This window comes from Octopus bimaculoides, chromosome 14 (assembly GCF_001194135.2).
Source record: "Octopus bimaculoides isolate UCB-OBI-ISO-001 chromosome 14, ASM119413v2, whole genome shotgun sequence".
NCBI classification, from domain to species: Eukaryota; Metazoa; Mollusca; class Cephalopoda; order Octopoda; family Octopodidae; genus Octopus; species Octopus bimaculoides.
In genome coordinates this window covers 28,391,643-28,406,530 of record NC_068994.1, presented here as the reverse complement: position 1 = coordinate 28,406,530, position 14,888 = coordinate 28,391,643, and the positions used below count along the sequence as shown (strand labels likewise).

The following is a 14,888-nucleotide window of genomic DNA, read 5'->3' as shown; positions in this document are numbered from 1 at the left end:
TTTTTTTTTTTTTTTTTTTTTTTTTTTTTTTTTTTTCTGTTTCAGCTTGAAGTATTTCGAGCAGTTTACAAAAGATTGACAGGGAAGGAAGTTGTATTTGAGTTTCCTGATTATATTCTGTAATTAAAGCAGGATTGACTAATGCTGAAATAAATGACCTGAGTGAAAATAAAAAATTTTTTTCTTTTTTATTGTTTTAAACATGTTTGATGGGTTTATTTCTATACAGTGCACAACCACTAATACTGGCATTGTTGAGACCTGGAGAGTGCCGGATTATCAATTGATTAAATATGGTAGGTAAGGTACCCTATAAATCAAGAAAAGGGAGACATCAAATGAAATTCTAATAAAACCCAGGTAAAATGAGTGGTGAAGTACTGGTACGTTGATTCTGTTGACATACACAAAGATCATCACTGTGGTGAAAGGATATCAAGATTGGCATCTTCTTGAGGTGAAGGGCTGCCAGGACTCATCTTGTAAGGTGAGTGAAATATCAGGAACTAAAGATGGCAGCACACCTGGACGAGGTTATGTTTGAAGGCACTGGATTTTCAAGTGATGACTCTGTTGTACATTTTTGGCCTTTCTTTGATCAGTTTATCTTGCAGCATACAGATGTTCCTTATTTCTTGCTCACTTATAAAACTGAGTTGTTTTAGATTTGTTAGCCGAATTAACCAATCAATAGAAACTCACATCTTCCTCAATTTCATCACTGTCTTGCTGCTAGGGATTTACAACCATCTGCACAATTTCTTAGCAATAATGATGCATTTTCAGCTGATTGTTTTTCATCACACACAGCATGAAACTTTAACCCATGTTGATCCTTGAAATGCTGCAGCCAGCCTTCACTGTAATCTGAGTTCTTTGGAACGTTTTTGCTTGTTCTTTCACAAGATCATCTGATGGTGTGACACCTTCACTTTCATGCAATCTAAATCACTTCATCAAAATTTTTCCTCTTGTGCACAATGTTTGGTGTTCAAGCTTTACACCACGTGAAGTACTTCCTTTATGCATTGGAACCATGGCTGGGGCTAAAAGTCGAAAATGTATAATAAAGGAGAAGACAAACTGGAAAAGCCTGCCTTTGCAAATGATATTTGTACAGCAAGTAGTGGGAGCCTGGGAAATTTGAAATTTTTCTAGCTGGATTAGTGATTGTGAACTATATCACAGGAGATTTTACTGAATTATCTCAGCTTATCAAAATACCTGCTAATCCTCTGTTCTGGAGTGAAAGGAAAAACTGGTTTAGATGGTTACACATTGACATGGGTTATCCTATATAACATCCCTTGTTGCCAAGGAATTTGCAAGGCAAGAATCAACTGGAGAAAATGAAAATGGTTCCCTCGACTGTCAAGAGGCTAATATAAAAGTGGATGGGAGTAGGTGACTCGTGAAAGGGAGAGATGTAGAGGTACATAAGTGAGGCAATATGGCAAAGAGAAAGCAATAGTTGATGGTGATGATGAGGTAGAAATTAGAGGTAACTGAAAGCAGAAAGAAAAGTGGAGGTATGTGTCAATTTCTGATTAAGTGAGTCTAGAAGTGTCGTAGAGATGTGGGGAATGCTTGGGACTGGATTTGTTTGATTTTTATTAAGTCTACTTCAGAATTATTTCATCTTCTGTTCTGTTCCATTGTACAGCACTAACATCCAGAACTGGGGTCCACACTTTTTCAGGGATCATGAAAGTATTGTGCTTTAGACCAGTAGTTTTCAATGTGGAGTCTTGTGCATGAAAAATGTTGCTAGAAAACCTGTTTTTACTAATTTATTTACTACTCTACTTTTCAAAACAAGAACAAAGAAAAAGTAGTTTAAAAAACCCCAAAACATCTGTGAAACTGGTTCTAGAATTCCTTAGAAAGATGAGAGGAATAATAGTGAGCAAAAACAGACACTGAGGACAGCAGCAATAAAATAGAAATACATACCCATACTTAGTGTTGGTATTAAAGAACATTGCCAGTGCTACCCAAAGCAATCATAGTATATACATATACACACAAATCAAAAACAACAAAAGATGTATAAGATTGGTGCTCAGTTTAAGACAGAAAAAAAGATACAGTGACCAAATTACAAATAAAGAAATTTATTCTTCAACCTGATGAATCTATCCTGAGTGATAACTAAGCTATTTTATTTGTGTATGTTTGATTTTTGGATGGTAATGGATTCAAAAAGGAAATGTTTTTTGTCTTAAAACAGACGCTAAAGCCAAAACATTTTTCAAAGACAACTTATTTGGAGGAAAATATTCCTCTCAAAAAGATGACAGCATTCCATTCATGACTGGCAGACAGAGGTATTATTGCCTATTTAAAAAAATGCTGTCTGAAGTATTTTGCATACAGTGTGATACACTTATTTCCAAAACAATTAAGTGGGTGTTTGCATGATGCCTTCAATATTGTAATAAAAGTCAACTATATTGAATCAAATTCTTTACTAGACCACATCTTTCATGAATTCATTACCAAAATGTAGCATTTGAACACCTTGTAATTCGCACAAGGTAAGTTGGTTTTCAAAAGGCAATTGTATGCATTGCTTTGTTGCACTTTGGAACACTCATTTCTGGCTAACAACAATGGTTGCAGCTAAATGTGATATATTTGATAAAATTTGTTTAAACAACTTCAAGGAGAAAATTCTGATCTCATATCCTCCAAAGGAGCTATTAATGCTTTTCTGGGGAAAGTACAGCTTTAGAAAATGAATATTGAATGTCATGCATTACAATTTCCTAGTTAGTAATCTGCGTGATGATTGTATATGCTGAACATTTGAAAAACTTGCAAGCTAAGTTTAGCGACCTGCTTAATTTAAATATACTGCATTGGGTGACTTCTTCCTTTTGAAGTTAATCTTGCTGGTGCTGTACATCTGTTTGCAGGAAGATCTTGTTTAATTGCAGAGTGATGAAATATTTCAGGCAAGATTTAAAGATGGGGAACATAATGTATGGAAAAGTAATGACACTGCTCTGTGGGGAAGCGTAGCTGTATTTTACTGCTTTTCTTTCATCTTATCTTGTTGAATCTGGTTTCAGCTGTGTTACTAACTTACTGTCAAAAGCTCATATTCAAAATCGACATTGTAGAAAAGGGTGATCGTCAATTATCATTGACAAGGCTGGAGCCCAATATTGCAAAACTAGCAGAGCAGCATCAACTGCAAGGCATGCATTAAATAAAATAGCACCAAAGTACTATCTTCTTGTAATAAATATGTCCCTATTAAGGCAGTGAGCTGGCAGAATCTTTAGCAAGCCGGGCAAAATGCTTAGTGGTATTTCGTCTATTTTCATGTTCCAAGTTCAAATGCCGCCAGGGTTGACTGCCTTTCATCCTTTTGGCGTCAATAAATTAAGTACCAGTTACACACTGGGCTCGGCTCGATGTAATCAACTTAATCCTGGTCCCCAAATTTGAGACTTTGTGCTTCCAGTAGAAAGGAATAAATGTCCTTGTATTTTTACAACTTTCATTTTCCATAGAATTTACTTAGTTGTTAAAGTTTATGTGCAATAAATTGGTTATACATTTACAATACACAAAACATTTAACATTTAACAATTTTTATACAAGTCCTAATAATATCTAATTATAAAAATACAATAGGATTTTTTAAACAGGGGGGGCACACAAGTAAAATAGAAATCATTTATGTAAATTGGCCAAAAAAAAAACAAAGAAATGGTACTGAATCAGTGATAAGTCTGTTAGAGACTTGGAATCCTTTGAGGCTTATTTTGTCTGGTGAGACACTGCAAGATAGAATATACTGGTCCTCAATCTACATTGATATAAAAACGTATGGTTAGTTTTCATCTACCAAAATTTTGCACTGATAACCTGTTACTGCAATCAGAAAACTTGTATGGTACTTAGAAATTTTAGAGAATAACAACAAAAGGACCAATGGTATAACTTAAACTTGTATTTCCATTTTCTTTTAACAAAAAATCCTTCACCTTTTAGATAAAGAATTTAGTTTTTATTCTTTTTTATAAATATAAAAACAATTGTTTAAAATTGCTGTTGTATATGTAATTATTGGTTTAGAAACTGTAAGAAATACATTTAAGAGAAACCATAAATATTAGATAGCTGTGACACACTGAGGTGTGAATGAATCATCCATTTCAAGAGATTCAAACAGTTGCGAACAATTGTTAATTTAACAGTGCTTCAACTCACTTCTCAGTGGTATTCACATTGCAGGACGGGCAGTATATTTAATCATTGATTTTTGTCTTTCGATACATTATCTCAAAACATTCACTTTGAGAGCAAGGAAGAGACTTTAAACGGTCTATGGGAGCCCTGTTTTATTGCAATTGGCATTAACTGCATATTCCTCAGTCCAGAAGCTGACACACTAGCTCCCAACTCTTAGTCTATATCATAATCACCAGTCACAATGACTAAATATATTGCATCTCTCTCTTTCTTTCTCTCTCTCTCTCTCTCTCTCTCACACATTTATATACAAGGAATTAAAATATTAATTACACAACAATCCTAGCAAATAATCAAGTATTTCAAGTGACTGTTGGTGCAGAGTGACACGACTCAAATATATCTTCCATATTTTTGTCCGACACTGTTTTACCATAATTTTCTTGAGAGTCAGTAGGACAGCTAAATGAGCGTGATGGCACAGGGTTAATTGTATTTTCAGCCAAAATATTCTTTCGTCCAGTACACCGTACAGGTTCTTTGATATAGTTTGCAGGAACTAAGCCAATTTTTTTGCCGTCAACAGAAGCCAAAATCCAGCCTTTCAATCGTGGTTGTTCATCTAAAGAAAATAAACAAATATTTTAATCAAATATAATTATGCCTAATGCCAATCAAATATATTACACAAAGGTCCTAGGATAACTGTACAGTTAAGTTTGATTTCACACTATAAAGTGAGCCAGTGATTGATCCATAACCAACAATTATTCATAAAAGAATAATTGCATCATTTGTCAAAATGACATAACATTGACACTTGACTATGCTATGGAACATACATACTGCTGTCAAGGCAGTATACATCAGTTATTATGGCAACAATAGTATGCTTATATATATACTAAAATGTATACTAAACATAGTTTACTAAACTAAGCATTTAGTGTGACAATGTTTTAGACGTAATGAAACATGGGCTGAGTGGACAAGCAGAAACTGTCAACAGTTCAAATGATGTTATTTAGTGTCTTCACAGTGTGACAACCAGTCCACTCTGCACTTAAAATGAATGTAGCTCAGATAGGAATGGGTTTGCTAAGTAGAATTGTTGTCTAAAGTGATATCACAAAGGAGTCACCAGGTTGTAAAATATGAAACTCTTTGATACAGCTAAGGAAGTGGAGTGGTTTCAAGAGGGAACAAAAGCCAGTTATAACCATTCAAGGTTACAGGCACTGTTTACTGGAAAGTTAGTGCCAGTTGACCACCTGCTGTTATGACAACTGGAAGGGGGAGGTAGCTTTGTGCCAGTTGATGACATATATACATAATATATAATGGGCTCTCACAGTTTCCATGCACAAGACATTAATTGGCATATGGCTATAGCAGAAGACTGTTGTTCAATGTGTTGCAATGGGGCTGAACTGAAAAGAGTGGTTTCAAAACAGACTTCTTAACCACAAAGCCATGCTTGTCTATGTAAATGAAGTAAAATTGTTACACCTCAACAAAGCTGAAACTTCATCAAAAGATTACTTCTTACAATAACTATACTCAAAAACATAAAATCTGGAAATTTTAATGGTAAATGTGATCTTTCCAATGACTATAGTTATATGAATTAACTATCAATAAAACTGCTTTACTGAGCTGGCCAACTGTATTTTTAGGCCAAGATATAATAACCCCTCTATTATGTAAAAGTTTTTTATTTGGAAACTGATAATTATTCTAAATGAATTCAATATATCCAACATACTCTTAAATAATTCATACTATTCTCAAGGTATCTTTGAGAATATAATAATTTTTCTCTTATATCTTAACATATCCAATAAGATCAAAATTATCAATTATTACAATAGTTTATATTTCAGTCATCTCACTCCATTACATCAATTAACTGACTCCGAGTATTTTATCACGGCTACAAACACGACAGGAAAATTTCATCCTAGTCTCATTTGAAGTCCAACCATCAAGAGATGGAACTATCACACAATATTTACCACAGCACCCTCCTCTTTCTGTTACTCTATTTTTAATAACAACAATAATACTGCTAATCCAACAATTACCTTTGGGTGCAATGATAATCTTCTGGCCTGCATCAAATGATAATTCATCATTGCTTTCAGCAACAAAGTTATAGAGGCCATAGGAAACATAATGGTCATCATCACTTGTTACCCAGCCAGGAAGCTCTAAATAAATAGAGAGAAAATTATATAGCTAGCTTTTTTTTTTTAAGTTGATATTGATTGAGTAAAAAAACTGGTCTGCCTGAACATCTGCAGTAAAAAGAGATAATTAAGAAACCATTGCAGTGTATGTTTGCAATGCTAAACTCAGCTAAAGTTGCCAACAGATCATATGGTGTTTAACCTGAAGTCAGCTCTGGCTGAGTAGACCCTGGATTTAAAGAGCTTCCAGTCATGATCATCGTGTCTTTTTAAGGTGTGCTGGACTGCATTATCTCATGTTCTGTCATTTTTAAGACAGTAAGGATTGGTTGCTATTTCTAGCAGGTCGAGTGACTACTTTCATTGGCTCATCAGATGGTAATGTGGGCAGCCTGTCACCTAAATGGTAAACAAAGCATAAATAAAAAAACTATATTGATAATGAATCGTAGCCAGGGCCAATGCTAGTGTTGCATAACTGGCCCATTTAAAATGACTCTTCAATTGTCAGGCAATATGCTCCGTTTGAGAAGATCTGTTGAGTCAAGTAAAATCGTAGTCGTGGCTGATGCCAGTTGCACGTAAAAAGCACCATTTGAGCATGGTTGATGCCAGTGCTGCCTGACTCGCTACCGTGCAGGTGGTATGTAAAAAGCACTATTCATGCATGGTCAATGCCAGTGCCGCCTGACTGGCTCCCGTACCAGTGGCATGTAAAAAGCACTCACTACACACTTGGAGCGGTTGGCATTAGGAAGGGCATGCAGCTGTAGAAACTTCGCCAGATCAGATTGGAACCTGGTACAGCCTCCTAGCTTGCCAGTCCTCTGTCAAACCATCGAACCCATGCCAGCATAGAAAGCAGACGTTAAACAATGATGATGATGATGATGGTGATAATGAAAAATAAAAATAAAACAGTACCTTGATAAATAATCAATAAACATTAAGACAAACAGATAAGTCATCACCCAATCAATCCAGTTAGCTGCAACTTTAAACTCCAGGAATTCACTCAGGATATGTTTAAATCCCTTATCTTCGTACAAAGCCTTATGGCAACCAAGGATAGAGAAATTTGGGCAAGGATTCCCTCAAAAATGGAGCAAGCGAACCAAAACTTAACCCTACAGACCATTGCAGAAGAATGTCAAACAATAGTAAAGCTGAAGCATGATGCGAAAAATATTCAAGAGAAAGATTCCGCAAAAATACAGATATGTCGACCCGGAAAGTATAATAGAAGAGTGCCAGGCCCCAATCTATGTTACAGATGTAGAGACCTACACTTCACAAAAGAGTGTCTATTTAAAAACTGGAAATGCTATAGTTGTCAGAAACTTGGTCGCAAGAGCTCACACTACAGGACAAGATTACAAGGGTCGAATGCAAAAAAGTTCTAAGGTGTTTTCAGCAGAAACTGAATACAACACAAAAACAAGGAAATTTGTACACGTAAAAATAAATGGTGTAAATATTAAATTACAGTTGGATACAGGTAGTTATATTTCAATCATAAATGCAGATACATGGAGAAAAATCAAGAAACCAAGATTACGTAAAACAGCAAAAATTGTGTGTGGCATGACAGGCAATAAATTACATTTCATGGGCGAAATGTGTACAGACATCACACTTCCAGGAGAAATGTGCAAGGCAAAAATATTCATAGTGGAGAATGCAATCAATCTGTTTGGTACAGATTGGTTGGAGTTATTTGACTTATGGCACCTCCCCATAAATCTCCACTGCGAAAACATAAATGGTTGTCCCATTAAAACTAAATTGTCTGAGGAATTGAAGAGAAATTCAAAAAGATGTTTCCTCAAGTACTATCCGAGAACTTAGGTCCATGTAAAAAGACTGAAGTCTGCTTTCAAGTAAGTGAAAATGCTGTGCCTGTATTTAAATCTAACAGAAATGTATTGTTCGCAGCAATTGAAAGCGTAAATGAAGAGTTGGACAGACTGGAAAAGAATGGAATCATCAAAAGGGTGGATTACTCTAAGTGGGTGACACCCATGGCATGTATTAAAAAGAAAAAATAAGATTAAGCTGTGTGCCAATTTCTCTATAGGTTTGAATGACTGCTTAAAGACATGCCACCTTCCACTCCTGACTCCAGAGGATATTTTCTCAAAATTAAATGGTGGAAAAATTTTCTCCAAATTGGATCTGTCTGATGCTTATTTACAGATTAAAGTAAATGACAAATGCTCAAAGTATCTGACAATAAATATACATAGAGGATTGTACAGATATATCTGGTTATCGGATTAAAGGTTACACTGGGCAATATTTTAGCAAATCACAGATGCTATGTTATCTGATTGTGGATTTGCAATCCCTTATTTGGATGATATATTATGAGTAATTTGCATGTAGAGTATATGGAGCATATAAAAGCTGTGTTCAAGAAAATTAAAGAGTATGGGTTCACTTTGAGTAAAGAAAAATGTAAATTCTTTTTGCCTAAAATTAAGTACTTAGGGTAAATAATTGATAAAAATGGTAGACTACTTGACCCGTCAAGGGCAGGCGCAATAAAGAATATGCCTGCTCCGACAAATATACCAACATTACAAGCGTTGCTTGGGCTGGCAAACAACTACCAAAATTACGTTCCTAACATGCACAAATTAAGAGGAAGTAAAGTGGAATTGGTCGGTTAAATGCAATAACGCATTTGAAAAAATAAAAAAATTCTAATCGCAGATTTGTCTCTAGTGCATTTTTAGATCCTGAAATGGACATTGTTGTAGCATCTGATGCTTTGAAGTACAGAATAGGATCTATGTTCATGTTCACTGATAGTGGTAGAGAAAAAAATACAGTCAAATAGAAAAAGAAGCCCTGTCAATTATCTTTGCTGTAAAATCATTTCACAAGTTTTTACATGGTATAAGTTTTCTGTTACAAACAGATCATCGAACATCGCTATCAATTTATGGGTCAAAGAAAGGGTTACCTACAAATACAGCAAACCGACTACAGTGTTGGGGTTGTTGTTGGCACTCCGTCACTTACGACGTCAAGGGTTCCAGTTGATCTGATCAATGGAACAGCCTGCTCGTGAAATTAACGTGCAAGTGGCTGAGCACTCCACAGACACGTGTACCCTTAACGTAGTTCTGGGGGATATTCAGCGTGACACAGTGTGACAAGGCTGACCCTTTGAATTACAGGCACAACAAAAACAGGAAGTAAGAGTGAGAGAAAGTTGTGGTGAAAGAGTACAGCAGGGATCGCCACCATCCCTTGCCAGAGCCTCGTGGAGCTTTAGGTGTTTTCGCTCAATAAACACGCACAACGCCCGGTCTGGGAATCGAAACCGCGAGTCCGCTGCCCTAACCACTGGGCCATTGCGCCTCCACTCAGTGTTGGGGTATAATATTACTAAATAACAATTTCAAAATGCAGTATATTCCATCACAAAAAATTGGTCATGCAGACTGTCTATCAAGATTAATTCCCAAAAATACAGAACCACTAGAAGATACTGTCATAGCCGCACTGCAGGCAGAAAATCAAATAGAAAGTATTATGACTAATGTTGTCTAAGAACTGTCAGCAATTGCACAGGATATAAGAATGAAATCTGTATGCAATGAGTATATTACAAAAATGAAAGAAGCTTTAAAAAATAAGTAGAAAAAAAATACAAATTCGGGTAGTTTCTCAATATGCGACGATATTCTGATGTATGCGCAAAGAGTTGTAGTATCAACTACATTACCAAAACGTGTATTGCAGCAATCCCACAGCAAACACCTAGTTATGTCAAGGATGAAAGCTCTGAAGAGGAGCTACAGCTATTGGCTGACTATGGACTGGGATATCAAAAATTTGGTGAGAACTTGTTGAGGTTGCACACTCGCAGTCACAGCCCTACTGGTAAACTATCAATCATGGCTAGAGACTGCAAACCCATGGGCTAGGTTATATATCGACTATGCTGGACTGGTGAATGGCGCTTACTATCTAATCATGGTAGACAGCCATACAAAGTGGCCAGAGATATGCAGATGCAATAAACCAACCACTATGACAACTATAAAGTTCCTATATGAATTGTTTGCGCGATACAGTGTTCCAGACACTTTAATTTCTGATAATGGAACGCAATTCATGGGGTATGAATTCAAGAACTTCTGTAAAATGCATGCAATAAAGCATATTTTCACTCTACCCTACCATCCGAGGTCAAATGGGCAGGTAGAAAGATTCGGGAACACATTCAAAAGAGCATTAAGAAAAGCTAGGAACAAATTAAGTAACAATGAAGCACTAACAAAATTATTAAGGGTATATAAAATAACCCCTAAGTCAAGTACAAATTCAGGAAAGTCATCTGCAGAGTTGATGTTCACAAGAAGAATAAAATCGATTTTTGATAAGTTATTGCCAGAGAAAAAAAGATGTAAAGGAAATACAAAAGATGCAACGAAATATTTCGAAGTAGGAGATAAAGTGCATCTAAAACCTACAGAAATGGTAAAGAAGGTTGGGAGGATGGCCTTGTAGCCAAAAAATAGGAAGTATGATGTATCTAATTAAAAGACCACAATTAAAGAGAGACATAAATCAGCTAAAGAAGAGACATACCAAAGAATGGAGAGAAATTCCTATGGAAGTATTTTTAGATGTATTCGATGTCCCAACACTGAAAGTAATGGAGTCCCATAGAACCAGCATGAGAAAACAGAAGCAGACTGAACACCTTGAGATAAGGCTCAAGCGAAAAAGATACTAAAAAAATGATAATAATAAATAAAATTTCTTTATTCCTTCAGAACTCAAAATCTCAAAAGGGGAGATGTTTGGTGAGAGTATGACACCCACCTGACAAGAATAGATGGGACCGCTACATATAAATAGTAGCGGTCTGACATAGGTGGGAGTTTGTAGTTTGGTCTTCAAAGTCCAGGTACAGTTTACAGTTCAAGTTAGTGTGTTGGAAATATTGATTGTTGATTCGTTATGTGTTTGTTACTGCTGCTATTTCTATTTTGTATAGTTATAACACTGTTACAGTGTATTCTTTATCTATCCTCAACAATGTCAGCTGTACTATAATATTGGAGGCTTTCACAATGTAGAATAGCATTTATTCATCACTTCTTTTATATCCAACACCCCTACCCAGGTCCTACATTAACCAGTACAGCCTGGCCTTCCTTCTTTTCGAGAATGTTAGTTTTCCAGATTTATCTCCCCTCCCTACAGGAATTGACTTGGAGCATTAAAGACCTTAACCTCACCAGTTTCAGATGACTTGTGAAGACCTTCCTTCAGATCTAGCAAATAATAAATAATTACAAAACCATACTTTTAAGAGGAAGAGTTACAGTCAATTAAATCAACCTCAGTACATGACTGTACTTTATTTTATTGGCCCTGGAAGAGTGGGAGGAAAATCTAACCTTGTCAAATTTGAACACAGAATGTAAAAGGACCAAGAGGGTTTGTGACACACCACTGCTTTTTCAGACCCACCTTTGTAACAATATCAATTGGTGACTAATCTCATGTTAACTTGATATGGATTGGAGGATATTTCATATTGTTGGAACAAATGTCTGTATAGTTGGATATCATTCTGTGAAAGACCAGTTTTAGTAACAAAAGACTGGACCTAATAATAACTATAAAATTAATCTGTAGCTGTCTAGTCTTATAATATGACAGCCATAGTAGGTCACATAGGAAAACAAAGTAAAAGAGAGGAAGGATTGTCCACTTCGTATCTGTCTGTAGTGGGAACTTAGTCACTACAGTCATCAGAAAGTAGGTATTTTATCTAGGAAGTTATTGTGTCAAATGTACGTCTCACTTACATCTGAGTATCTTACTTCCAAATATAAAGATTAAAACTGAGAAAAAAAATTTCATAATCATAATAGCCAACATTCCTGTAAAAAAAATTAAGATAGGCGCAGGAGTGGCTGTGTGGTAAGTAACTTGCTTACAAACCACATGGCTCCGGGTTCAGTCCCACTGCGTGACACCTTGGGCGAGTATCTTCTACTATAGCCTCAGGCCGACCAAAGCCTTGTGAGTGGATTTGGTAGATGGAAACTGAAAGAAGCCTGTCGTATATATGTGTGTGTGTGTGTGTTTGTCCCCCCAACATCGCTTGACAACCGATGCTGGTGTGTTTACGTCCCCGTAACTTAGCGGTTCAGCAAAGGGGACCGATAAAATAAGTACTAGGCTTACAAAGAATAAGTCCTGGGGTCGATTTGCTTGACTAAAGGCAGTGCTCAAGCATGGCCACAGTCAAATGACTGAAAAGAGTAAAGAGTATTTGATATAGACACAATATAATAATAATTCTTTCTAATTTTTGACACAAGGCCAGCTATTTTGAGGGGAGTAGGTCAGTCAATTATATTGACCCCAGTCCTTCACTAATACTCATTTTATTGACCCCTACATTGTACATTTTCATTGATTAAACTGAAAAAAAAAATATCTGAAGATTAAGGCAAAAGGGAAAAATATAAAACAAAACTCACTTGGAGAGATTAATTTCCAAATCAACCATGGAGCACCAACTATGATTCCAAAAAACATTAAAATGGGCCAAGAACTGAGCCCTTTTGAATCAGCAGAAAAAATGGATTGCTGGGGTAATAAACCAGCTGAAGCCTCTTGCCAAGCTGCTGCTGCATGGCCCTTTGGTCGCAATCTGAACACCTCCAGTATTTTACGAATGATGTACTTCAGAGTTCGCATGATGGCCAAAGCTGACAGGATGCTGTATAACTGAGAACGGAGACGAGAAAGATTGTCAGCTACACCTACTACAGCTCTGAAAGAACTATACAAGGCCTGGAATGTTGAATCCAACATCATACTAACTGAGGTAAAGGCTTGAACAATACTTTCAACTGACTGGAATGCCTGCCGTGAACTCCCCTCCACGTGTCGGTACAAGCTGTTGTAGTCATCAACGACACTATTTGAAGTGCCAAACCTGAGAAAAGAATGAAGATTTAACTATTAAACTAAATTAAATTTCAAATTTTATATGAATGAAGTAAATTAGAATTGCAGAATATCATGTCAAACATTCATTAAAATAATACTAAAGTAATTTCATATATTGGAGTATTTCCAAAGAGTAGAGTGGCTCCATGCCCTGGAATAGCTTTGCACAGTTGAGTAGCATCATAGAGTAGGTATAGCTTTATAGACAAGTATTAAGGAAGATCCATAGACAAACACACAAATATATCCATAACACTTTGCACCAGAGGATTTTCATACACAAACACAGAGAATAGACCCAAACAGCTTATTAAACACTAACTTCTAGTATTTTTCTGTTATCACTGATATAGCTGTTATGCTAGTTAATGTTAACCTAGCCAGAGAAACTAAGCCAAAAATAAATGTACAAGCAAGATCCATCTAAGAGGACAATAACTCCAAACAAGAACTGACTTGGACTGTGATCACCTGTCCAACCCATGCCAGGGTGAAAGCAGATGTAAAATGATGATGATGTTATTGTTGATGCCATTATCAAAAATACACTAAAATTACACTCCTATGAGATTACTCAACTCCAATGAGACTTGCATAGAAGTTGCCTTAATGTATTGCCAACTGTGCTACTCCACCAATACTTAAAACAAAAAAGGCTCTGCAAAGTGCATTTGTAGGTCATGTGACTAATATGTGGATATTATCAGGAATATTCCAGTTTAGCAGTAAATTTAGTTCTGTCTTGTGTTAACCAACTTCCTGTCACTAAGATTTTTTTTAAAATCCTGTTGATCTTTAGATCAACAGGATCTAAAGATCAACTAGGTTACAGACTGAGATTTTACTATTATACAGTAATAACAATTACTTCAACAATGAAAGACTTACCCACTGTAACCATAGTTCATACCATAATTGGAATGGTAAGGCATGTAGGGATTGCCACCATAACTATTGGTGTTGTATAAAGCATAAGAACCAAATGGATTGCTGCGGTATGATGGTAAACTGCTGCCTTGTGTCCGATTTGGTCTGGGTGGAAGCTGTGGAGGTATGGCTGATGCACTAGGCAGAGCTGGGCCACTTGGTAGCCTGTTTAAAAAAAAATACTCATATAATGTCTGGTGAGAAAATATACAGGGATGCCTGCAGCATGAAAAACAAAGGGAAGTTGGTGTTGACATAATGCAGAGACTTGCTATATTAAATATGTTAGCAACACTTCATGAGATAAGCAACTCTTGTGTTGTTAGACCTTAGGGACCTACCTCATGACATAGCTAAACACTGGATATCATTCTAGAAAACAATAACAATCATAACAAAACAATGTTCTACTGCCTTTCACTCTAAGGGCTTCTTTTTCAGAGTGAAAGGCAGATTTTAAGAAGAGATGACAAAGGAGTGAAACAATTGGCAATTTGCTGTCTTTGAGAAAATACTCCTAGCTAAGTAAAATCAAGGATACAAAGGGCATATCCTTTATGTTCATTACCCCCC

At 36.2% G+C, this 14,888-nt stretch overlaps 2 protein-coding genes and 1 non-coding gene across 3 annotated transcripts in view; 1 reads left to right on the top strand and 2 right to left on the bottom strand.

Moving 5' to 3' along the window:
• Positions 1-176, top strand: part of LOC106875344 (40S ribosomal protein S7) — a 12,908-nt gene extending 12,732 nt beyond the window's left edge. The window contains exon 7 of the mRNA XM_014923437.2: positions 46-176. Within this exon, the coding sequence (XP_014778923.1) occupies positions 46-123 (78 nt within the window). The 3' untranslated portion in view covers positions 124-176. The remainder of the gene's footprint in view (positions 1-45) is intronic.
• A 3,773-nt stretch (positions 177-3,949) lies between these two features.
• The window catches only part of LOC106875353 (peroxisomal membrane protein PEX13), a 16,562-nt gene continuing 5,623 nt past the window's right edge, over positions 3,950-14,888 (bottom strand). The window contains exons 2-5 of the mRNA XM_014923449.2: positions 14,277-14,480; positions 12,914-13,374; positions 6,291-6,416; positions 3,950-4,828 (exon numbers count right to left, since the gene is read on the bottom strand). Of these exons, the coding sequence (XP_014778935.1) occupies positions 4,569-4,828; positions 6,291-6,416; positions 12,914-13,374; positions 14,277-14,480 (1,051 nt within the window). The 3' untranslated portion in view covers positions 3,950-4,568. The remainder of the gene's footprint in view (positions 4,829-6,290; positions 6,417-12,913; positions 13,375-14,276; positions 14,481-14,888) is intronic.
• LOC128249466 (small Cajal body-specific RNA 8) lies at positions 12,126-12,252 on the bottom strand. Its single transcript, XR_008265584.1, has one exon. It is a non-coding gene; the product is annotated as a small Cajal body-specific RNA 8 (non-coding RNA).